Source organism: Battus philenor, unplaced genomic scaffold (assembly GCF_028537555.1).
Source record: "Battus philenor isolate CCGP_79_NKW_IND1 unplaced genomic scaffold, ilBatPhil1.0.hap1 SCAF_1, whole genome shotgun sequence".
NCBI lineage: Eukaryota > Metazoa > Arthropoda > Insecta > Lepidoptera > Papilionidae > Battus > Battus philenor.
Window position 1 is genome coordinate 1,304,496 of NW_027181661.1, and position 25,505 is coordinate 1,330,000.

The window sequence follows — 25,505 nt, forward strand, 5'->3', positions numbered from 1 at the left end:
CGCGCAAGGAGGAGTAAAAATGACAAATGTAGCGGTGAGCTTTAATCACATGCAAAGCTATCATTAAGTCCCGCGCGTATTCACCGTTAATTATCACAATATATACGGGCGGGGAAATAAAAGAGATCGGGGCGCACGGCGGTAAAAAACGCGAGAAAAGAAAGAGAAGCTTTCGAAAAAAGAAAGAGCCTCGTGCCCCCCGCGTCCGATCGCCCCCCGGCGAGTCCGCCCCCCCTACATTCAGCCCCCCCCACAGGGCGGGCGGCCGCTGCTGGGCGCCACCCACCGCGGCGCAAAAATCGAGAGCGCCGGGTCAAACGGCGAAGCGGAAAGAGTGCGCGTGTGTGCTGACGTGCGAGCGGGACGGCGTCGCGAGAGTGAGACGGCGGCGCCAATTACCATCACCTGGCGGGCCGCCACCGCATTACCCGCCGCGCGCGCCCGAGCCGCGCTCCGCGCCCGGACTCCGCGATCGATCGCCCCGCCGGCCCCACGCCCGCCATGGGCCCGTGAACTGTGCACCGCGGACTAGCGCGGACTACGCGCGAACTACACGCGGACTACGCGCGAACTACACGCGAACTACACGCGGACTACGCGCGAACTACACGCGAACTACACGCGGACTACGCGACCAGTGCATCCTTGTGAACGTTACGCCGGTGTTACCAGTGAGAAATGACGTCCCAGTTCGCCTTCCGCGGCTCGCCCCCCGACCAGGTAAACGAAGGCACCTACGTCCCTTGTGTTTCTATAGTGAATGTTTCTGTTGCAAAGCGATGCGATGTCCATTAATGGTAATTAAAAAATTGTATTCTAGTGTAAAAATCAGCGCGTACGCGGCACCTTCACGTGGTTACAGCTAAAATATATATATTTTTTTATTCTCCAAAACTTATTTTTAAACTTCCAAAAACTCCAGAACTCTCCGGTATGTTTCAAAATAAATAACACTAAGAAAATTTAGTCGTAAATTTTTTAATTTAATTTTTCGCCGGATAAAAATTCAAACAATATTTCGTTATTATTTTTCCCGTTAAAAATAAAAATCAAGAATTTTTTTTTAATTATAATTTTAATTAATTAGTATACTTTCATTGTTAAATTTATTAATATTTATCAATGTTAAGCAAATTCGCGGGAAGATTTAGATAAGGCAGTGATGTTATTTTCGTGTAAATTTAGAAGATATACTCCAATTGGATATGAACCAGTGTGTATTACAGTGTAGATTTTGGAAACACGATGCCTGTATAGACTGGGTGTAATCCAATATTCTTTACCTCCATATTCCGACACGCCTCGACTTGTTCCGTGATATTATATACGGTATTATATTTACCTGTGGGATAGTAAATTATACAGTTTGACCTATAACACATTATACGTAAGTAAATTCAACCGTGATATTTATTTCGTATATTTCTGAACATAAAACAATAGTTTAATAAAGATTTTACGTAGAAAAAAAAAGTTCGAAAAGTATTGCATTGTTAGTTATGTTAGTATGTGTTACGCGAAATGAAATCGGCCTAAAATGCATAGCGGTGAGAAGATCTAAACATTTATTTTTACATTTAAAAATAAATAACAAATAATCTTTATTGATTTATAACAGCGGTAAGTTTTTAAATATTTTTATTATTAACTTTTAATTTTATAAACTAATTATGGATAATTAAATAGGCGATTTTATAATATAAAATTATAAAACGATTCATAATTATTTCATAATATATATATAAAATTATAAGATGAAAAATACATAGTTGCAACAATCGACGATGAAATAGTGAAATGAAATAATAAAACATTTATTTAATAACGGCAATAAATTACCAAATAACATTTGTCGTGCCGCGTCAACACTACCAATTCAATTGTCGTTTATAAAAAAAACTACTAAAGTTACCGGAAATAGATTAACGTCGTATAAAAACACATTAATTATTCAGAGTATATCTTTTCTTCGCGTCTGAGACGGTAACAGATCTTTTTAAATTGTCCGCGTGAAATTTGGCGGTGGGTAAACTTATTAAATATAATAATGTACAATAAAAGTCTATTGAGATTTCACGAGTGAAAATTACGCAGTGATAAACTTCTGTTAACACTCTGTGTGGCTGTGATATTTTTTTCGGAATTCAACCCAATACCTGTTCCACTTTCATTTCAACACAAACCGCTTGGCCGTCATCCAAATGATAACGGATTTTAAATTCTAAACTTTGAAACATTTCTGTACATTATTACTAATTGATACGATATATATATTTTTAAACACCATATACAGATCTATATCCTAATCTTCATGGTATTTTCAGACAAGACAGCTTATGAATATTCTTATAAACATACATAAAAAACTTTTCTATAGGCATAATAATTTTTATATATATAAGGTCTATTTTAAGGAAATATTATACATAATTAGTATATAAAATAGTTCAGTGATGTAAAAATTAGTATAATAAATGGTAGAGATATATACGAAAGAGTAGTGGTAGTATAGCTATAGGGAAATGCGATACGACTCCCGGTAAACAATCTTATTAAATAAACTTTGTACTTTAATTATATGGGATCGCCACTGCGTACAAACAAGTCAGAGATATATATATATACTGCCTTCGCCAAACAACAAAATACTTTGTAAGGAGCGATTATAACCTGAAATTATTATGGAAGTATATACGAAAAAACTGTATAGTTAATTATTGATATAGTTTTAATACTTAAGAGAGTTGTTCATACAATATTTATTATCTTAGACTAAAAGTTTGGTGAGTCGATATATAAACACTATATCTGTGTACATACGAAAAGAAGTTATATACAAAGGGTTAGCGGACTAAACATAATGGGTTTTATTCCTTTATAAAATTAGTACCACATTTACAAGCAACTGTGTAGGGATTTAATACAACCTTTCATACATTGATTTATACCAGCCCATAGACTTATACTGCAAGCGTAATGCTTCTATAATTACAATGCAATTTACAAATACATATCAAGTAAAAATCAGAGAAAACATATTACAGTGTAAAATATTTTTTCAATGATTATACAAGTGTATAACATTGTATTTAACATTGACAGGAATTAAATTCGTTCGAAACTAAAATATAATTTTAACTTTAAAAATATATCAAAGAATAGTTCATTATGATTTTATATTTCGAAAGTTTCTCAATAGATGATCGCAAGTGAATATATATATAAATAGTTTGTGTTCGATTAATCCGTTTTTATTTTACGTATGATTTTTAAAAACAAATGAATGATTTCTTAACATTTAAACTTTTCTTATTGCAAATACATTTACCAATTGTACAGGATCATGCGTGGAAATACACTATATTTGAACATTTTTTCAACACTGAAATAATTATAAATGAGATGTGTATATACGAAAAATGCTAATCAGATACTGTATAAGTAACCTGTCTAATCTATTTCATAATTAAAGAAGAAATTACCCGCTAAACTGAAATTAATAAAAAAGTTAGATCTTCTTTTTTTTACATCTAACATCAGGTCTGTAATTATCATAATATTAATATTATCATGTGATTTTTCAATTAAATACACTTCGAAAATTAATAAATAAAACCTATAATTAACATTTAATCTATTGGGTATAAAAAAATTAATTTGATTTATTTTTCTTTAATGAACTTTAACTTTGTTGAAGATTTTTACTATTCAAAAGTTCAAATCATTTATAAACTAAAAGAAATACACTACAAAGTGTATACTAATTTTACAATAGTGTTTAATAGTCCGTAATATAGAGAAGGCTTTTGTACTAACATATAAATATACAAGATTAAATTGAAATATATTCATTAATTGATATATAGAAAGAATAAATATTTGAAAATTCTTACACAAGACTGGCAGCTTTCGTATTGCAAAGGGCCTGTTTTAGATGACTTAGATATGCAATAATGAATTGTTAAGAATTAGATATTTCAATTATAATCCAACGGTATAGTAAATATTAAAAGATTGAAAAATATGAAAAGATTTGAAAAAATATTTTTATAACAAATTCATACCGTATATCTTCTGTTAGATCACGATACTTTTTAAAGAGAAATTACATATAGCAACTCATATTTATTTCTTAAATGTAAAGTTTTAAGGCGTGTTTTTTTAACATTATTTCCTATTAAAATTAAACACAAATGTACAAATCATAATAGTAGAATAATATAAAAGTATTTAATAATTCTAATATTGAATACGAATTTTATCAATATAATATTTTTAGGTTATAAATTATATTTGAAACTTTAAAGCTTTTTAAATCTATAACCAATTACACTATGGCTGTCCTTTAGACTTGCACGTGAATAAATTATTTTTTATACATTTTAAATTTGCTACGCTTGAACTGTCAAAGGCGTAAAGTTTCTGTGATTAGTATTTTAACATTTTTTTTAAGTTTCATAATTTTTTTTAATTTTCTTGAGAGCTTTTCAGAATTGTTAGGAAATTTATAAAAAAAAAAACTTGAATGAAATATCTAAAGTCGTTCTCGTGTTATGAAGTTACCAAGAAAAATATTTGATTAATTTGTACATATATAGATTTTTAAATAGATTGCCTATATAAACAAACATATATACCGATTAAATATTCTATTGCAAATAATGTCATTAGATATATTTTTGTATAATCGTCCTCGTAGGCTTATATGTCACGAAAAATATCAATTAAGAACGCATTTAAGCACCGTATAAACACGAGATGTTTGAACGTGGATATATAAAACATCACTTAGCTGTAATATTTTTATACCGAAGATGGTTTACGCAAGAAATATTTACGAATGACTTCTTGGAAGTTCATTGGGTAACATATATTTGATTTAGTTATTTAAGCTCGTTTCTAATTAACTTCGAGTGTTGTTAGCTGAATTATTGGCTTCCCCCATCAGAGTTATTTGTCAGATAGCTGTTTTATTAAATATCGTCGAATTAATAACCTTTTGTTGGTTTTTTATCTGTGCGTTTTGGTAGGGCGCTATATTAAATAGCGTGTCCTGAGTAGACGTTAATAAAGATAATATTTTGGAGTGATTCGGACAGCGGCCGGGTTTGGGCGCACTCGATCCACTTTTACTATCGCGGTGATAAGACGTCCCCGTGTGGCGGAGGGTTCTCAGGGAGGGTCAGTCCCAGAGGGAATTACACTCATTATTTCTTATATCCAAGCGCAAACACATTCTAATTCGCATTTCTTTTCAACTACGCCTTCTATCAGGTTACTTAATAATAGATCCTTCTACTTTTTAGCCCACAGACGCTCTCTGTAAGGCTTTGAGACCTCCTCTGACATACCTATGAAGGTATATACTATAATATAATAGCCATGCTTGGCAGACGAGTTGGCATTCGCACCTAATATAGTACGCAGAGAATACTACTGCCTATCATAATTAATGCAAATAGTCTGAATTATATAAGATTGTATCTAGAATCAAACCTGCAACATACGAACGCAAATCCGAGTCATCTACACTTGGCCTAATGTGTTTGTATGTAAAATTTATTTGTATGTCTCAAAGATTTGCGACTTATTCAATGTTAAAATTTTTTCTTTACAAAAAATATTTATGGTAGATGCCTAAATATATTTTGATTTTAATTATTGTATTTTTGTGTATTATATTAATAATAAAATTATCGGCTACATGAAGTTGTACTAGGAATAATAGTGAAGTATTACGAAACAAATAATGGTTAACAATACTCAAGATATATAAATGCCTTAAGACAGTGAATGAAAAGATCATTTGCTGTCAGTTTATACATATATAACACCCTCAATAGATTCAATGGTTACAAAAATAATAAAGTGTAATGAAATAGAGTTTTCGAAAGTAGAATTAATACATATTAAAATTAATTATCGCAATTAGCTGTCACTATACACTTTGTACTAGAAATTATTGTCCGGTCGTATTCCATTAGAAAACATAACTTAACATGTTTAAGAATTATTACTTATATAATACGATTAAGTTACATATATCCTTTTAAAGCTTTTACTTCCACAACCTATCACTAAGTTATGCTACTAGAGATCTGATTGCAAATATGATTAATTAATATTCTAAGTTTATTCTAGTCAAGTCCAGAAAAAAATGAGTAATAAATAAATGTCGAAATCATAATCTTCATTTCAAGTGGTGAAGTTCACAGCTGGGCATAGGCAATGATTGTGAAATGATTATCCCAATGATTTCCTGCATCTAACGTCTACCGATGACCTTGACAATATCTGTTCACCTTGCCGGTTGGTGATCTCCACTTCAGGACTTAAAGTCCCCCCAGTGGGCAATAGGTTTCATATATAACTTGCCCAATGTAACTTCAACTTGCGAATCCGATAAACTATCAGAGACAAAAACTTCGAGAACCTTCTCCGTGATTCGTTCAAAAAACATTATTTTATGTAAGCCGTAGACAAACAATATATATTTATACATGAGTTATATTCGTGATTTTCTCTCGAAGGAATTAGATTTTAGTAGGCTTGTTGCACAAGTAATCGTTCAGCTAAGTTTAACTTCAAGAAAAGGATCAATCGCTGAATCCAACTCGGATTTACAGCGTTCGGTAAGCTCTGAAATATATTGTCGTCTAAAACACCGCAATGTTTGAAGACGAAAGTCTTTGACCAATGTGTGTTGCCGGTGATGACATATAGATTCGAGACATGGCCACATACGGTGGGCCTTATAAAGCTCATGGTCACCCAGAGAACAACAGAGAAGGCGATGCTTAGAGTTCTGCTACAATATTGAATTAGAAATAAAAAGTTCCGTAAAATAACCAAGAACATCGACGTAGCTCGAAGAATTGCTCATATGCAGTGCAACTAATAGCTGTTGGGGCTGATAGGTTCCAGATTGGTGACCAGGAACCGGTAGACGTGTCGTGAGTAGATCTCCCTTCCATGTCCACGGGAAGCCGCTGGATGCAGGGCAGGACCTGTCATCGTGGAAATCTTTGAGGTAGTCTAATGCCTTGCAGTGGGCATCCATTGACTGAAAAGAAAGAGAAGGAGGTCCAAAATTGAAATAGCAGTAGTTTAGCCATATAGCTCGCAGAACAGATGGCTCGCGCCTTCAGATTCTATATAAGTAGCTTATGATCGATCTAATAGAAAAATAATGACGAGATATATATCCCCAGCAGTGGACATACTACACCTGAGAAGATGATATTGTTTTACAGATATTTGTATAGTTGTTTACGTAATATTTCATAGAACTCAAAAAAAAAGATACGCGCATGCCGTATGAATGTTATCGGGAAGCGATTCTTCGAAGGTGACATTTCGCTTACACGAGTTCAACTTTATCTATTGCAGAGCTTACTTAGTTATTAGTTGGACTTGTAAGCTGTACGGTGATCACTGTTTCTTCATATGTTGAGTGTCAATTTTATTATTCCAATGAAGTTGATATACTTTGTAACAGGCGACTTTGTTTGTGACATTCTCGAAGATAATTCAGTGCATCTCTATATATATCTATTATTCGTGGAATCTATATATATAACACGGTAATGCGCAGTTAATATACTTGCATATGATTACATTGTGTATGTGAATAATAATAAATCTAATATATAAAATTCTCGTGTCACGGTGTTCGAACTTGAACTTCTCTGAAACGGCTTGACTGATTTTTACCAAATTTAATATGCGTATTCAGTAGGTCTGAGAATCGGCTACTATCTATTTTCTATACCCCTAAGTGATAAAGGTTGTTCACACTTAAAAAAATTTTTTTAATTTTTTTAACGAAATTTTTTGTTTTTATTTTTTTATGATACAGCATACAAGAATACATACAACCATAAATTTTCACCCCTCTACGATCAACCCTTATTTTTTATTTGTAAATTAAAATATCAATTTTATTTTTGCAAAACAACGTTTGCGGGATCAGCTAGTATAATAATATAATAAAGATGAACATAAGGTTTGCTTCGGAAATAAATATTCCTTTTCTTTAATTCAGCATGTTAGTTGTTTACTAATATATTGGTTAGAAGTATGAAACGTTTCAGCCGACAAATGATCATTGCAAGACAGATGAATATGCCAGAATTATGATTTAATACTTTTTAGCTTATGGAAGCCCAATACAAGCCAAAGGACACCCACAAAGATATCGACGATGTCCGATATTGCGCTGCGAGATTCAGCGATTTTCTTCACCTAGTTTGTCACTATGACAATAGGACTTAACATTCGGACATTAATAAAAGTAAAAAAAAAACAACTTTGCTTGTAGTGTTGTCAGATCAGATATTTCAAATATAATTTTATTTTAGATTGAAACATTTTATTATATATTAATTCCTAACAATTATTTTCAAATACAAATAATAGTATAAATAATTTAAACATAGTTATATTTATATATAAATGTCGTTAAAGTGTTTTTTGTAATGAAAATAAAAAAAGGATTTGAATGTTATTGTAGCTTGTATCAAATTTAACTCTATTCGCGATTTTATTTAGAGAAAAACAATATATATAAATAAATAATAACACACGTAAGTACGTAAAACATGACTAGGCTATATGTTTTAAGTGGTTATATATATGTAATCTCGTAAACGAAATTAAGCATAGCGGCGTATGAATTAGAAATACGGTCAAGTTATTAAAACATTTGTGGTACGTTTAAACTTGATGTTTGAGAATGGCCAACTCGATAGGTATCGCGTCTTGAGTTTTTTCTCCGACGCCGCTCAAGTGCCGGAGTCGTGGTGTTTTTTGTTTAAATTGCAATTAAGTACAAGAATGGGCTGTAAACGTTTATGCCCTGGACGCTTTAAGACCCTAGTGGCATCATTTTACTTTCCAAATAAATTCTACACAACTGTGAATCTTTCGTTTTGATCATGCTTTAATTTTACTATGCCTTTTTTACAATCTATATGTAACATTTATCTATGATATTAATAATATATCTATTTATATATACATACATAACTGTGAATCTTTCGTTTTGATCATGCATCAATTTTACTATGCATTTTTTACATTCTATATATAACATTAATCTATGATATTAATATCATACTTATTTACATCTATATACAGGTGATGATAGTTATAATATATAGCTTGATATATACCTATAAATAAATATATAAATGATTAATTTTGAATATATAAAAATAATTTATTCCATAGAAATGCGACTGGTCATCTTCTAACAGTAAAAAATCTACAAGGACAATAAACATTATTTAATATTAATATGCTGCAATTAGAAAATTTAAAAACATGTATTATTGACAGTATATTAACTATACATTTACCCCAAAAAAAGCATTTTTAAATATGTTCACCTATGTAAGAATTTAAGTCGAATTTTACGACATGTAGCAGTATGATTTCAAAGATATCGCAATGAGATGAACATGTGTGAAATTTCTTATTTATAGATGTAATATTTAAAGTATATTTTTAGGTTATAATATTCAAATGATAAATAGCTGCCGAAAAATATGAAAAAATGACAATGAATTATATGCAGTTGTTTATGAACGGCGGCCATTTTGTTAATAATTGGAACTGCGTAAATTAAAATTTTCCGAAGTAAACAATTTAATTTATTCTCATTTAATGCGTACTGTTTACGCTTTCAATGTACTTAAAGTAAGATAAATTCCAAAAATATAACACTATCGGTCGTCCAAAGTTTAAGAAATTTGCGTCGAATGTTATTCATTTTAATGGAATAATTTATTGTTTTATTATTGAATTATTGACATATAATTGCGCAATAACAGTGAAATTTTTTGAATTATATATAGCGTATTTATTTTTAGGTATTCTAATGTACCAAACTATATTAATTGCGTAATAAATAAGTGAATGTTTAAAATTCAATGGCGATATTGACCGTTACATTATATTCCAATAATTAAATCTATTATTAACAAATTAAAAGATGCTCGAATTAATTAATATAGATTTGGTAATTAGTAATCAAATTCAAACGTTTCGAATTGCTGACAAATGTAATATCTTATGTTTAGTTAGCCTAAATCAATGTGGGATGTTGAAATATCCCAGAAGTGTTTAAGATTTACAATTTTTAATTAATTACAAATTTATTTTGGACTAAAACGCTAATTAATATTCAAATGTTACTCTCTACTTTGGTTACATTAATTATTGCTCGGTAAATTTTATCATATTTTTTTTTAATTAAAAAATATATTGGTTAATATTTAAATAATTACCGTAAAATATTTTTTTATATATTTCCCCGTTTTTGGGACCTCTCGTTCGACACCTAACATGGGGGGACAGGGTCATTATTTACATAACAATTTTTCAAATAATTTTAATTATTTTCCAAACTTATCTTTCGATTTTTTTTAAATTTCAATCACAGTATATTTTATTCCTTTCCATCATCACACTTACTTCACGTTCCGTTCATAGTTCTACAATTTTTACGTTCATTTCTAAAGTAATTGGTTATGAGCAATTACAGATTCAACTAGACATTGAATTATTAAAATATGAAAGCCGGTCTTGTTAAATTTGATTAAATTATTACATCATAAATAATATTCAGTACGTTAAAAAATTAAATAAATCAAAGTGGGTAAAATATACAGGGTGGACAACTTTAAGGTTCTGTAACGTTGACCACTGACCGAAGGCAACATAGGATGTTCAATAACAAGTTGGACAGGCTACCTTGTTAAAATCATCGGATGACGCTAGATGTTGATCACTTTTAACGGACCCTACTTACGGACTAAGATCTAAATTGATAGATAATAAAATTAGTACTCAAATTATATTCTCAATGTTGCCCAGCGGTAAAGGATTGAGACTGAGAATCTCGGAACGCAATCTTACATAATTCACAATTTGTGCATTCATTATTTAGGATTGCCACAGATCATAAGCAAGTTTGCCATTGCGAACGCCAATCTGACTGCCAAACATGGCTTTTACGGTATATCCTGATATCTAAAGGGAAGGCCTATCCATAAAAATGTATATATATTTATTTATATCTAAAAATTAAAGAATATAGTCAGAAGTTACACAACAGGCGATATTGTTTTTCGTAGGGATCTCTACCATACAAATGAACATAGAAATGTACGTAAAAAACATGTCAGATTAATTATAATCACATAGTTAGTTACTCTTGTAGTGTACGACGTAGAAATATTACGTTCATGGATAGAAGCGCACCAGCTTTACCTCACGTGAAACCTAGATAGCTTTCGATGATTTGACAAAAATTTAAAAAAGAAACACTTCGACACACGTTAAACATAATCCAATAAACAGCGAGTATAAGATTTCCATATCAAGTTAAATTCGACCAACTAATCTCCTTTATACGACATGGAAGGTTCAAAGATATTTGTCAGCTTATTCTTTATACCTTGAAAAGAAATGCCTAAAAACTTTCCGTTTCCGATTGCGCAATTGTCGAGACGCACACGAGATATTTAAAACCAGACGGCATGACGTATGTCTACTATCTGCCCTACTACGCATATATCGGAGAAGACTATCACTTACGAACACACTACAGTTACAGCTTGAGTTATGGAAATACGTGAGTGGGAGTTACAAGACGCACAAGGATATTTACGAACAGACGGTCTGATTTTATTCAACCTTTCCGTCTTGCCGTTCACATAAAAGAGACTAGCAGTTGCACGCTTTCTAAATTAGCCGTCTGAGTTATGGAAATACGAGACTGGGATTGACAAAACGCACAAGAGATGTTTAAGAACAAACGGCCTGTTTTTGGTCTATTTCTCCACCTTGCCGATTATATATCACAGAAGATAAGCAGTTGCACATTTATTAAAGTAACCGCCTGGGATATATAAATACGATACAGGGATTGCCAAGAGATATAAGAGATATTTGAGAATAGACGGCCCCATGTATATCCTCCGTCTGGCCGCACAAAGGGATAGTCTTCCGATAGTGCTAGTGTACTTGCAGGTGCACTGAAGTTACCGCCTGTGGTATACGGAAGAGAGTAGAAGACGCACAAGAGATATTTAAGAACAAATGGCCTGATTTTGGTCTATTTCTCCACCTTGCAGTTATATATTAAAGAAGATAAGCAGTTGCACGCTTATTAAAGTAATCACCTGGGATATTGAAATATGATACAGGGATTGCCAAGAGATATAAGATATATTTGAGAATAGTCGGCCCCATGTATATCTTCCGCCTGGCCGCACAACGGGATAGTCTTCTAATAGTGCTAGTGTACTTGCAGGTGCACTGAAGTTACCGCCTGTGGCATACGGAAGAGGGTAGAAGACGCACAAGAGATATTTAAGAACAAATGGCCTGATTTTGGTCTATTTCTCCACCTTGCAGTTATATATTAGAGAAGATAAGCAGTTGCACATTTACTACAGTAACCGCCTGGGATATAGAAATACGAGACAAGGATTGCCAGGAGACAAGAGATATTTGAGAATAGACTGCCCCATGTATATCCTCCGTCTGGCCGCACGAAGGGATAGTCTTGCAGCATATGAAACAGGATAGAAGACGCACAAGAGATATTTAAGACAGTAAAGTTCAACTACTTTTCCCTCTCTGCCACTCACATCTCAGAGGTGACAACCACTCACGAACACTCTGAATTAACTTTGTTTATTTGAGCTATACACGCTGCGCGCTCGCAGGCCGTGTATGGCTGGCCTCTGGATCCATTTAACTTCATAATGAGCCATGAATAATACTCGTTCTCGCGGTTTCCACTCGAGCGTCGCCTCTCGCAGAAACTCTTTTTAATCTTTCCCTCATTTAACGTGCGCTGCGCAGTTTCGAGGCTTAAAATAAAATCCCTCGTAATTAAACTATACGTGCGTACGGCCGACTATTGTTTCCGATGACATGCTCGCTCTGTATGTTTAAATTAAACGTCGGATAAAATTTTACGGAACCGAACCCGTCATGGAGAGTGTACAATACGATATATAGGAATATAAATAGATATTTGACAGGTTAAAAAGATCTTACGCTGAATTGATCGACAAATTACAAAGCAAATTAACATTATAAACACTCTATAATGATTATTTATATTATATAAATAGAATATGATATATATCGATCAAATTATAACTAGAATTGAAATTAAACTGTAGTTAAAAAAGTTCAGTAGCTGGTTTCTCCTTTCCTTTTGGAAATCTACGAATGATGACTATGTCCAACGATGGTCTGTAGAAATGATGATGATAAAATTTTTCTTCCTAATAATATTAACATTGACGAAATGTAACCTAAATATTATGCAATATCGGTGTTAATACTAGCTGCGCCCGCGACATCGTCCGCGTTAAATCTAACCAAACGAACTTAATATTATTTTTCGTTAGAGATTTTGTTCTAAATATAAATTAGCCAAAGTTACTTTTAAGTTAAATAACTTCGTTCTTTTGTTTCTGTAGATTATTTTAACAATATTTAATAAATTATAAATATACGCAACACAAGTTTTAAACTTAGAATGCGTTGACCAATCATTATCGCTCCATGATACAGCCCCATTACAAGGTATAAACCCATACCCATACCCAAAAAAACGCCGGTATGATCTGTTTTACGCGACCTACCGTGACTTTGACTACGTTGGTTCACCTAGAGAGCTTATCAACGCCACGTCTTCCAGCTTGTGTATTAATAATAATTAATAACTAAAAGAAATGAATACATATATTCCTTTATAATTACTGTAACACTGTATAAACCTTTTCTGTTATATCATGAATGAAATTCTTTCGCCGCATCTTACAACTTAAAGGTCGAAATGAAAGGAACTTTTCTAATCAGATAGGTGCAGTGAGCGGTTCTCGGAAATTTCAATTAATTTCCACGAAGCAATGGGAGTTCGGGCTTGGTAGGCTATCATGCAACCGGATCCATGCGTATGCAACATCGCGACGATGCATTCAAAAACGTATCATATGTTTATAACGTTAGAGTTTAATTTACAATAACATTAATTTGACGGTATTAATACGATGATTTCGATTATATCGCGTGTTTAACGCCCGAAGTGGGGACGTACATTAGCGCGTAACGGTCGAAGATCACAAGCGGTGCGAAGATAAGCAGGGTACCTTTCGCTGACAGTGCGGACTCACAACAGATCGTAAGTGCGAAGGCGAGATTGATATACACGAATGATCTCCGCGAAGTGAATCAGTATGTTTTATCGCGGTTTCACTTGCGTTTTCATAATATTCGTTCGGTCAGCAAATTTACGATACATAAGCGTAAACATTCACTTTGTTTATACGTTGCAAGTGCAATACGGTACGTAATGCGGCAGGTTATTTTAATTACATTGTAATGTACTTGCGTAGGTCGGGGATTTGATTTATAGTGGGCATTCCTTTGTATCGCATTGGTAAACCTCATGGTCGCTGAACGAGCCATAGAGCTATGCTCCAGATTTCTCTACATCAGAAGGAGTAACCGACTGCAGATTGGAAGGTACAGGCGATGGCCATGGTTCTGCAGCAGACGACATCCTCCAAGATGAACATGACCTAGATAATATCGTCGCAAGTAGCCCGATGCATATCGCTTCTATTCCATTTAGAATTTTTTGACCTTTATTACAAACTTTAATTGTACCGTAACATTTTAAAACAGTGATCAACTCCTTTCAAGATGTTACAATTTATAATGAACACAATTTTAAAATATTTGCAATTATGATACTGTGCAATTTGAAATCTAATACAGTATCGAATCCCTGTATCGCAATATTTTTTTTTGAGCCCTGAGTCCGATGAAGCTGTAAAAGCCAAAACAGCTAACAGCGCGCATCAACATTCGAATATAGCCAGTCAAGATGTTAGTACACTAATTGTTCTAATTTTAAATTCAAAAAAATCTACTAAAACTGTTGTCATGGGTGGACAGAGCGTTACGAAATAAACCTTAATTTTAAGCTGAAGTAAGTAATTTAATTATCTCACGACTTTGACTTTGACTTTACTACGAAGTGCTTATTCAATTACATATTGCAGTAAAGCTTTGTTTCACTACAACGCTGATATTCAGTAACACACCCAATTATTTTAATAGCCGGACGATTATTTCTCGCAACCGTAATTAAAGGTGGGGTTCGGAAATAAATTACATAAAAAGAGAATTTTTTTTTTAAAAACCGTGATGATTTGTTTGTAGTTGAGATTAAAAGGATATATGTAGATATTATTGCTTCTAAAGTTGTAAATGTTTGACCTGCTGAGGAATTATGAGCAGTGGTAGCCGATATACGACTGTAATTTGCGATCATTGGTCGCGACTTCAATTCCCAGGGGACAAAATTACACGATTCATATTGTAGGCATTAATTAAATAGAATTGCCATTGCTTGAAAATTTACAGAGGATAGGCAGCGGCGTATTCTGCGTACCATAATGCCACAGTGCCAGCGACAACCCGCCTACTAAGGGTGGGTCCATGAGGTCCATGTCCAAGGTCCAAGGTCCATGAGGACTACGAGCTGAGACGACGCGGAACTTTGTAGTTCGTTTTGGATTAGAAAAAAAAAACTTTAAAATGATACAGTTCTGTCAAGGCTATACTACTACTACTACTCCGCTAGCTCAGTGACCCAAAGTGGGTCTTGGCCTCCGAAGCGAGAGACTTCCACTTTCCTCTATCTTGCGCCATCGTCTGCCATTGGTTGACATTCAATTCGCGCAAGTCTGCCTCAACGCGATCGATCCAGCGATACCTGGGTCTACCCACTGGTCTTCGACCCCTCGGTTTTTCAAGGCTATAATTAAAATAAAATTAAATCATTAACTTTGAAATCAATGTTCGTATTCTGGTATAAACAGATTTAAATTGGTACAGTGTTAGTGGTTATTTTGGTATTTCACTCGACGATTAGCGAAGTAACAGCGTAGTGCCCGGGATGTTATGAATTGGTATTGCTTTAATAGCTTTCGCGAGAATCGGCTATCAAATACCAAACTCTAATACCATAATATTTTCAGGTATTTCATTTCGTTCGCCATTCGGATATATCAACCGGATGACTTTACAATGGTTTATTTACGTGTTTCCTTAATGAGGTTTTCGACTGCCGATCTCTCTTCTCAATTTAGATAATTGTAATATCGATTCAAATACAAAATATCTTTATTCAAATTTGCATTTACATGCACTTTTTAACCGTCTATTATTTTAACATTATAAGTAGCAAACTGCTTAAAAGATCTGGCTGGTTTAGGGTGTATAAACATACAAATATATACACTCTATACACACATACATATATACAAAAATACTCATTTATATCTATATATCTGTATTTACGTGGAAAAGGTATTATATAAATACGAATAAACAATTAATACTACACAATATTCTATTTTGGAGACAAAGGAAGTGCTTAAGACACGATTAAAAATTAATATCCTTTTAATTTTAGATTTAAATTAAGATACTTGTTTTTTTTGTAGATTTAAAGCGAGAACTTAGTGATTTGTTATAAAACCAAACCAACTTAGATCAGCTTGGCCGGACTGATTAACTAAAAGATACTAGGACCACCCTAAAGTAAGAAAAGGAAGGTCTTAGATATGCCGTGAAACGTTTTTTTATATATGCATAAGATGAGATTCAAGAAGGATTTGTTACGTATCAGTAGATTTCCAATAACACCGATTTAAAGCAGCCAATTTTGTTATGTACGAATCTATCATATGTCAAAGAAATAAATAATATAATTTTAATTTATTTCAATTTATTAAGGCAACTTTATAATTATCATCATTTTACTGTAGTTCACAGCTCGATATAGATCTCTCTTGTTCCTAATAACACCGGAAGCAGCCTGTATCTATCATCACATGGGTCTTCTCATGACCTTCCGGTCCTCGTTTTTTTGACGAGGGGAAGAACTTTCAGGATAGGTGCAAGACACTCTGCCCTCTGGGGGAAGGTCAGGACTTTGAAGTATAGTTTTTTACTTAATTCCTTGGTGGCTCCTGGTGGATCTCTTACGGAACTCAAAGCTGTTGAAGGACGATGTACTTTTCCCGGCTTCTTTGCTGTACCGCAGCAACATAAGACAACTTTTTGTTGCTGCCTTTCTTGGGTTTGCATTAAGAGGGCAATTTTAGTCGCCGCTTACGACAGACAAGGAATGCCTTAGCTCTATTCTACATAACCTGGGCTTATAGTTTGAATAAGGCTTTACCACTACTTTGGCCTGCCTTCTCCCTTTCTTCTACTTGCAATTTCGTTGACCTATGTTCACCACACTCAAAGGAATACCTCATTCCTGATACCAGCTCTCGATAAATGGATATAAATATTTTTATTCAAGTCATGTTTTCAAATACGCCATGTCAAAACACTCGTTCAATAATTATTTAAGTATTTGCATATTTTATTTGTTTAGTTGCAATATATTGCAACCGCTTTCAAAAATTCGAAAATTTTTCGTTTTTTCTCTAACATGTAAGTCGATTCCTTACTTATTTAATGCCAGTGCAAATCTTAACTGATCTAACTTTATTAAGCAGTTCATAGGTTTCATAAAATGCCACCATACAAAGCGCCCTCATTGCTATATTAACAAAATGATGTTTATTTCTATATATTGACTTATCTTTGTCACTCTACCTGTTCCCTTTGACCTACCAAGCCATATAGTTGAAGTTAGAAAGCCGAGTTCATAATGACCAAAAATATTCACTTTAATAAGTACGGACGCTTCTTCATTCAGTTTAAGAATAATCACTTATTTGTTAATAATATTATAGTAAACAAGAAAGACGTGTTCACATTAACTATAAGGACGATATTTAGTAGGTGGAACATTGAATCATAGGAAGAATTGGAAGACGATACAGGCTACGTCTAGTTTAGATGCCAGTGATAAATAATAAAACTTCTATTGCCATACGAAATGATTGAATAATAAATGACCCAAGACATTCTGAATAATTTTTAACTTTTTTTTTATTCTCTGTTCCGTTATTGTCCTACTGAGTCGAAATAGAAAAAAAAAACATGTAACAAATATCAGATCGATCACTTTATACTGCATGATAGAAAATAGATAATAGTTTTATTACTACTAAAATTACTAGTAAATAAACCATACATTCACTTCAACAGCTCGAAAACTTGTTTTCAAAGACACTATATATATATATATATATATATATATATATATATATATATATACCAAGTATATATATATATATATATATATATATATATATATATATATATATATATATATATATATATATATACTTGGTATATATATATATATATACTTGCGTTTCTATTCAGGGAATCAACATTAGCAAATATCTAAACTCAACTGATTTTTACAAAGTAAACGCGAAGTAAATCGATCATTACATTTTGTATAATAAAACTTGGAATTCTCTAAATTATTAGGAAGAGAAAATCTACATTAATAACTAGTTAAATATAAATAATAGTAATTTAAAGTCATTATTTCTCACGAGAATTAGAATCAATAAAAATAATTCAATGAAGTTTAATTAATAACGATATAATGATATCGCATTATACATCGTACATTGCATTTTGACTACTACATTAAAGCATTGACGTCTTTTCATCGAATAGCAATGTACGTTAAGAATGTAAACGTTACGTGAAATCACAAACAATGCATTGCCGAGTGTTGGTTTATCCAAAAATAATTTCAGTCGAGTGCGTTACTAATGAAGTTGTTACGTATTGTACAGTTCAGTTCACGAATCCGCTCACAGTACAAACATATGGTACTCGGAGTTGAGGCCTAATTATAACTGGAGTTACAGCTCAATACGGCACTGAATGATCCAATATCAACTAACACGGTTTTAAGATGATGTTCATTGTTACGAAACTGTTTTTGTTATAAGTTAAAGTTTAATATAGCCTTTATTTCTTCTGCTAAGTAGTTGTGGCCTCTTTTTCACTACCCTCCCTTGCCTCACGTATTCAGTCTCTGGTTGAAGGTTTTGTTACACATTGTACTCGATTGTTCTCTAAAACAGTTCTCCGCAACTTTCGTAGCTCGGAAACAAGTGCGCCGCGGTAAAAAATCAATAAATTGAAATTGTACAACTTTTCACTATTCATATTTGTATTAAAGATACAATGGCATCTCACGTTCACTCGTTTCTCGAATTTATACTCCAGTGTGTTGCAAAATTCTAGAAAAAGTTTTAGTGTGCCGTAGATAAGAAAAGGTTGCGTAGCACTGCTCTAAAGGACGAGATATATTTCCTTTCTTCGGAGGTTGATCAATGATGGAGGATTCTGTACTTTGACAACCATAACAAGGTCATGTTTTCCATCTTTTGATTGGACGTATCCGCTGCGTTTGCGGATGCGTATTAACTAGAGAACTACAACGCCCTCTATTCTGCGCGTATTATAAAAGAAGGGAATCCCCAACATTGCCATTTTAATGACTAATAATATCACGTAGTTTTTTGACAAAACAATTTTCATAGGAATAATTTTTGTTGCATCATACATCGCTTCGTTATTTAACTAATGAAGTTTGAGAAAGTTTAAAAAAAAACACACGAGTTCTGTCGAAAGCTCCGAGTCAACGTCGGAACGTACGCAAAAGTTACTTTTAATTATTTTTATTGGGTGACCATTTATGCAGTGTAAACTATAGATATTTTTCTGCAACATTTCGCAATATTAGATCCTTGAAACGTTCCGTAGTCAAACATTATACATGGTTGGTTATAGTTGTTCATTATTTAAAGTAGTGAATTCATAGTTCATTTCCGCGACTTATTCAAAATACGGTTTCACGTATTATACATAAGGTAATTATAATATAAATAAGCGTGATTAAAATTCCAATTACTGTTTACCCCTGTTTATGCTTGTAGATTTTACATTACCAAATCTTTTCGCCTGAATACGACAGGTAAAAAAATGTAACATATTTCAGAGTGATCATTTGTACAGGATGTTTAGAAATAAGTGTAATTATAGCTTTTACTCATAGCTATTAATTCACTTTAATGCATAACTAGCTAGCTATTAAAACACATTTAATGCAATAACTAATCGCCATGTACAAGAAATTTCAATCTGATATTACGAGGCTCCTAAAAAGTAATTTTCTGACCAAATTTGAATTTAAAACTAATCCATCCTATATATAGAATATGTGGAGTATTTTTTATTCACAAATCTTTTCACTTAGAGACAATTTACTAGGAATATGTATTGCACAGGCATAGACTTGGTACACCTGAAATTTTTAACAATCTTTAAGAGAAGCAAATGTCTTGCAGTGACTGTCTATTAAATGAATGAATGAATGTATGAATAAATGAATGAATGAATGTATGAATAAATGAATGAATGAAAAATGTTGTGAATGAACAGTTACTAAAGGAGTACAAAAATTGTGTTGAAATTCATTTCATTAATGTCCCGTGGCAAAGATTGCACGTTCCTGGTCACTCTTATTTCGGTATCGAGTTAAATCGATTCGCCGGGCAAACGAAATGAGCCAAACAAAAAATCGATTCGGTTACATTTCTCGGTCCGATGATGTGTGGCGACGTGTATTTCTGGGTGTTGCAATTTTCTGAATGAGTTAATCGAAGGAAACAAAATAATTGAATGGAAACACTCTTATTACTTCTTAATCGCCATACGGTACGGCGTTAAGATTTCAAACTATAAAACACGTAATAATACGTGATTCCGAGACGACGGTGAAGTTGCGGTGTGTGAATTTTTAATATACAATTGATTTTGGCTATACACATTTCACACAACCACCGTGAAGTATAATTGCGAACAAAATTACATCGTATTATTTAACTTAATTCAAACTTTAATTGCATGAATTGACTATTCAACAACACTGTCTTATATTTATAGATATATGACGGAGGTATATGATGGTCTCTATGAAGACTATATCTATGTAATTTTGATCTTAAATCACTATAGTTCATTACGCCGTTTTACATTTTTTAAATTTGTTAAATTATTTGATTTATCCATACTTTATTAATAGAATATATACATATGTATTTCTAGTATTTATATGTACAGTCAAATGCATCGAATGACTGCATTAAACTTGACTCGACGTAAGTAAACTAGGTAAACTAAAGACATAATCAAGATCATGAGAACTCGATAAATTCTAGCACGGTAAGATAGGTCACGTATTTCACGTGTACATAAAATTTAAATCACATAAGCAAGCCTATCTATTCAGATGTCCATTACTATATTTAACATTACAATCAGTGTATCGCGGGTCCGAATTTCAGCGACAATTTCACACTCAATTTGACTTCTAATGTCACGTGGGGAGAAGACTAATTTATCCACATTGACCTCGTATTATTAGGTTACCGATTTCACAGTGAAAATACACTGTTGAAATACTCAGTGGAGAGTGTTTGTAATTAAAATTTGGATTTGAAAATTGAATAAGTATAGACGCATAAATATCGTAATAAAATCAACGATAAGAATATATTAGGTGTATATTTGTTTTTTTTTTCTGATTGGCAAGTTGAAATAGCAATGAGTAGTAAATATAACAGATGGCCGCTTAGAGCTTCTAACTGTAGTGAAGTTTAGTGTTAAAAACTTAAAGTAAAAACACATGTTAATTTATACATTTATTAATTAATTTTAATTAAAAGTACTCAAAATAAAATTTTGTATTTGTTATGTAAAATATACGTAACATTAAATAAACTATAAATAAAATAACATAAGCAATAAGTCAATATTTTTAGTGAGAAGGATGAACCTGATGCTTTAATAATAAATTATCAATGTTTGGCGGCAATTTTGTAAGCGTTAATCTTAAATCTCCTCGGCTAATGATGTCCAGTCTTTGAACCCCCATTTTCATTTCATGGACTCCCAAATTTATTTTCGCTGACCCCTTGCAGGTTGTCATAGACCCCTAGGTGTCGATATAGACCACTTTGGATATCACTGCTATAGATGTTCTACAGATGAAATATAACAGCATCTGCGAAATAGAGATAGAGTAACGGACCAATACAAGAACTGTAACCATCAAGTATTATAAACATCGAATTCGTAACGTTATAAAATAGTCTGCTTTATACATTGCCGGGTCATTAAGTAATCACCAATGGCCGTGCAATGCTCCGCCGCGAGTGCATTAGACATCGCTTTTTATAATCCAATTAAGTCTCCCGCCGATGTATTTATATTCTTTATTTATTTTAATTGAGTATTCGGGTGTTTCAGTTTCGGATGTTAAACAAAAAAAAATTCGTTTATGAGAGGGATGAAACGTATCATCTCATACAGATACAATTGTAAATATTCCGCGAATGAAAGCGATCGATAATACAATTAATAACTGAATACGTTAAGAGAATTGCGAGCAACACGCATTATTGAGTGGTTAACCAATAACTGTGTGTTGGAGCTTCAATATCTACGCTTTTACACCTGTAATTGTTATTACACGATTATGTGCCTTATACCCGAGTGTTATAGTTCATATTACAATGTCGGGTGATTTTTGTAATATCCTTACAAATGTCACATCGATATGGTGTTGGGTTTTCGCTCGACCGACCAATGCAACGGACACCGCGCGATCATATAATCGAAATTATAATCCTTATTTAGAAAAAAAAAAGTCGCCGCACGCACCCAGCCTTTTGGCCACTTGTTAAATGATCGAGACGATAAGGCTCTATTATAAATTACCGGTGTCGTTTTTTTTTTTTAATTTTTACGACGCGGTCCGTATCCGAATTTTCGGACTAAAATTTGAATATAAAATAAATGATTTTAACAAATTATATGCCACTGTTTCTAAAAGTAGCTCTCGTATTTAAAGATATTGATAATATATGAAATATATTCACGCTGATGCTGTGATTACTTCCTAAGGCACCTGTCTTCGGCCTATCTAGACCTGGCTGAATGTTATAAACGTTTGCCATATGAATCGTAAAAAAAACATCTAAACGTATGGACTCGAAATGAAATTAGTTAAAACAAATGACAGCAATAAAACGAAGTTTTAGTTCCGACGTTTAGAAATATGCCTTTAAAATGAGGCTCTCATTGTTACTTAGACGCTCAACAATCCATGGGAAGGACTATTTCGTTTTCATCATGAATACTAGGTATTACTTCATGGATAGTAGGTAAACGTATGAAACCGACACTGTCCAGCGGATTGAAGATTCTATTTGGCACTTTTTCACTTTGTTTTCCTTATTAATTTTCTTTTCCGTTTTTTTAAAATCTCGTATTGAACTTCTTCCATCGTTAACATTTTCTTTAATTATCTTATCCGTTATTTAGACGCCATACCATTTTGGTATATCACAGTACAGTTTTAATTTTGACTTTTAATTATTTTAATCACAATTTTAATTTTCATTTTTTTTAATTTCTGGATTATTACAGTTTTGTTATATTAATTCTACATTTTCTTTATTCTAATTACGTTGCATTTTTACTTATGACGTCCAATATAATTTTTGGGCAATACAGCGACACTCTTTGCCTGCCATTAGGGAGGTGGGTGGTGGATAGGTCACTGAACAGCCCCTGGGTTCTTTCTAGAGGGAAGACCTTATAAAGGCCGTCGGAGGTCACAGTAGATCGTTTCCAACTGGCCCCAATATAAATCTAAAGCAAAGGCCTATGTTAGGTATTAGTTTTATGGTACATCATCAGACAAAAGGGTTCTATGTACCTAGCATTTATATCTCGACTTCACCTTCAAGGTAAATCTAACAGTTTACCAGAAATCACATATTTTACTTAACTTAGCTGAACCTTCACTGATCAAGACAGGAAAAAGGAGAGGTATGAAGGAGTCTCAGAAAAATTTATAGTCCAAAAAATAAATAAAAAAATAGATTATGTCAATTCTTTTTTTAAATTTATACAATGGGGTTTCCTGCAAGAAACATTTTTCCTTACGTTTAGAGCGTCCCATTTTTATCGCAACAAAAAATTTGGTCAACAGGAAATGATTGGTCATTGTATTCTGTAATTAGGTGTTTATCTTCAAATTATTTTGTGGGGTGTTAGTATAAATAGACGGTTCCGTGTCGGTATATTTATTCTTAATTAGGGTTGGTGTCAACTTCTTCAAGGTATTATGCGTTTCGAGGGTGGGCTGGTACGCTATCTTCGTGGATATCACGACGCGGTTGGAGTAGGCTCGAAAGTCGATACGATCCACAGTGTAAATGTGTAATTAAAGTCACAATTTTATGTAAATAAGCTTATACACGGATACAGGGCCCGACTCGTAACAACGTACAAGGGTCGTTGACCTTACGGTATCATACAGGGTGATTGGTTAGACTTATTTTTGACAATTATTTTTTATCATCATCACATCATCCGATAGACGTAGACTGCAAAACATAGACTTCCTCAAATGTTTGTCACTACGACCTATAGGTCAATTTGATAGCAACTGAAATTGAAATTAAACTCACCTGTAATATCGCTTTTAATCTGAAACCTACGCAGATTCCAAACGCATCCTGATCTGGGAAAAGCTTTAAAATTAACCTTTTTTTTTAATGAAAAACCTATAGGATATGTAACTTTCAAGCTGTTTTATTTATATGTATTTTTTTCTTCAGATATTGATTTATAGGAGAGTTCATTGTAAAATCTTATACAATTACCTACAAAAGATTCACACATTATATTTCAGCAGCAGTAGTTAGTTAGTGACCTTTAAAATATGTTTCGAAAATCGAATCAGCGATCTTAAATTTGTAACTTGTTAGATTGACATTTTCAATACATTACAAAACATTGTATCACAATACACACGTGAGTACAAGTAATAATTGTTTTAGGCACGAATCGTGTCGGTATGGCGAGACATTAGCAAGTAGTTGATTAATTTAATCTGTAATTTATAACTACTTTGAAATACACAAGTTACAAAACGAATTGTTCATTAATTGATCTATACTATTAATTAACAATTGATTTAACGTTGAACAGATTAAGCCTGGTGTTTTTAATTTGTTTAAAATGAGATTTAAAATTAAACAGTCGTGTACAAATATTTACGCGGATATTGTTTAGCTGAATGTATTTTATACGAGATTTGCCAACGACAATTCTCCAATCATCAAAAACAAAAAATTAAAATTGGAATAACTGAATAGATTTTATTACAAATTTTAAATATGAAAAACCTTTTTGCTAGTATAACTTTTTGTTCTAGACCTCTTTTCAGTCGATGGTCTCTCACTGCAAGGCACAGGTTAAGATGACCAGTCATGCATTATCCGTATCCAGGGACTTCTACCAGTTCGTGGTCGACCTTCGAGATCCATTCGGACCCAACTACCAACATCTTGGTTCTTCTGCGGATCTTATCTCGCAGCAAAACATCGAGCATAGCT

General features: G+C 33.0%; 1 protein-coding gene across 1 annotated transcript in view; it reads left to right on the plus strand.

The window, feature by feature from the left end:
- Positions 1-476: 476 nt before the first annotated feature.
- mirr (mirror) overlaps positions 477-25,505 on the plus strand; it is an 88,461-nt gene continuing 63,432 nt past the window's right edge. Inside the window, exon 1 of the mRNA XM_068777601.1 lies at positions 477-720. Coding sequence (XP_068633702.1) covers positions 679-720 — 42 coding nt within the window. The 5' untranslated portion in view covers positions 477-678. The remainder of the gene's footprint in view (positions 721-25,505) is intronic.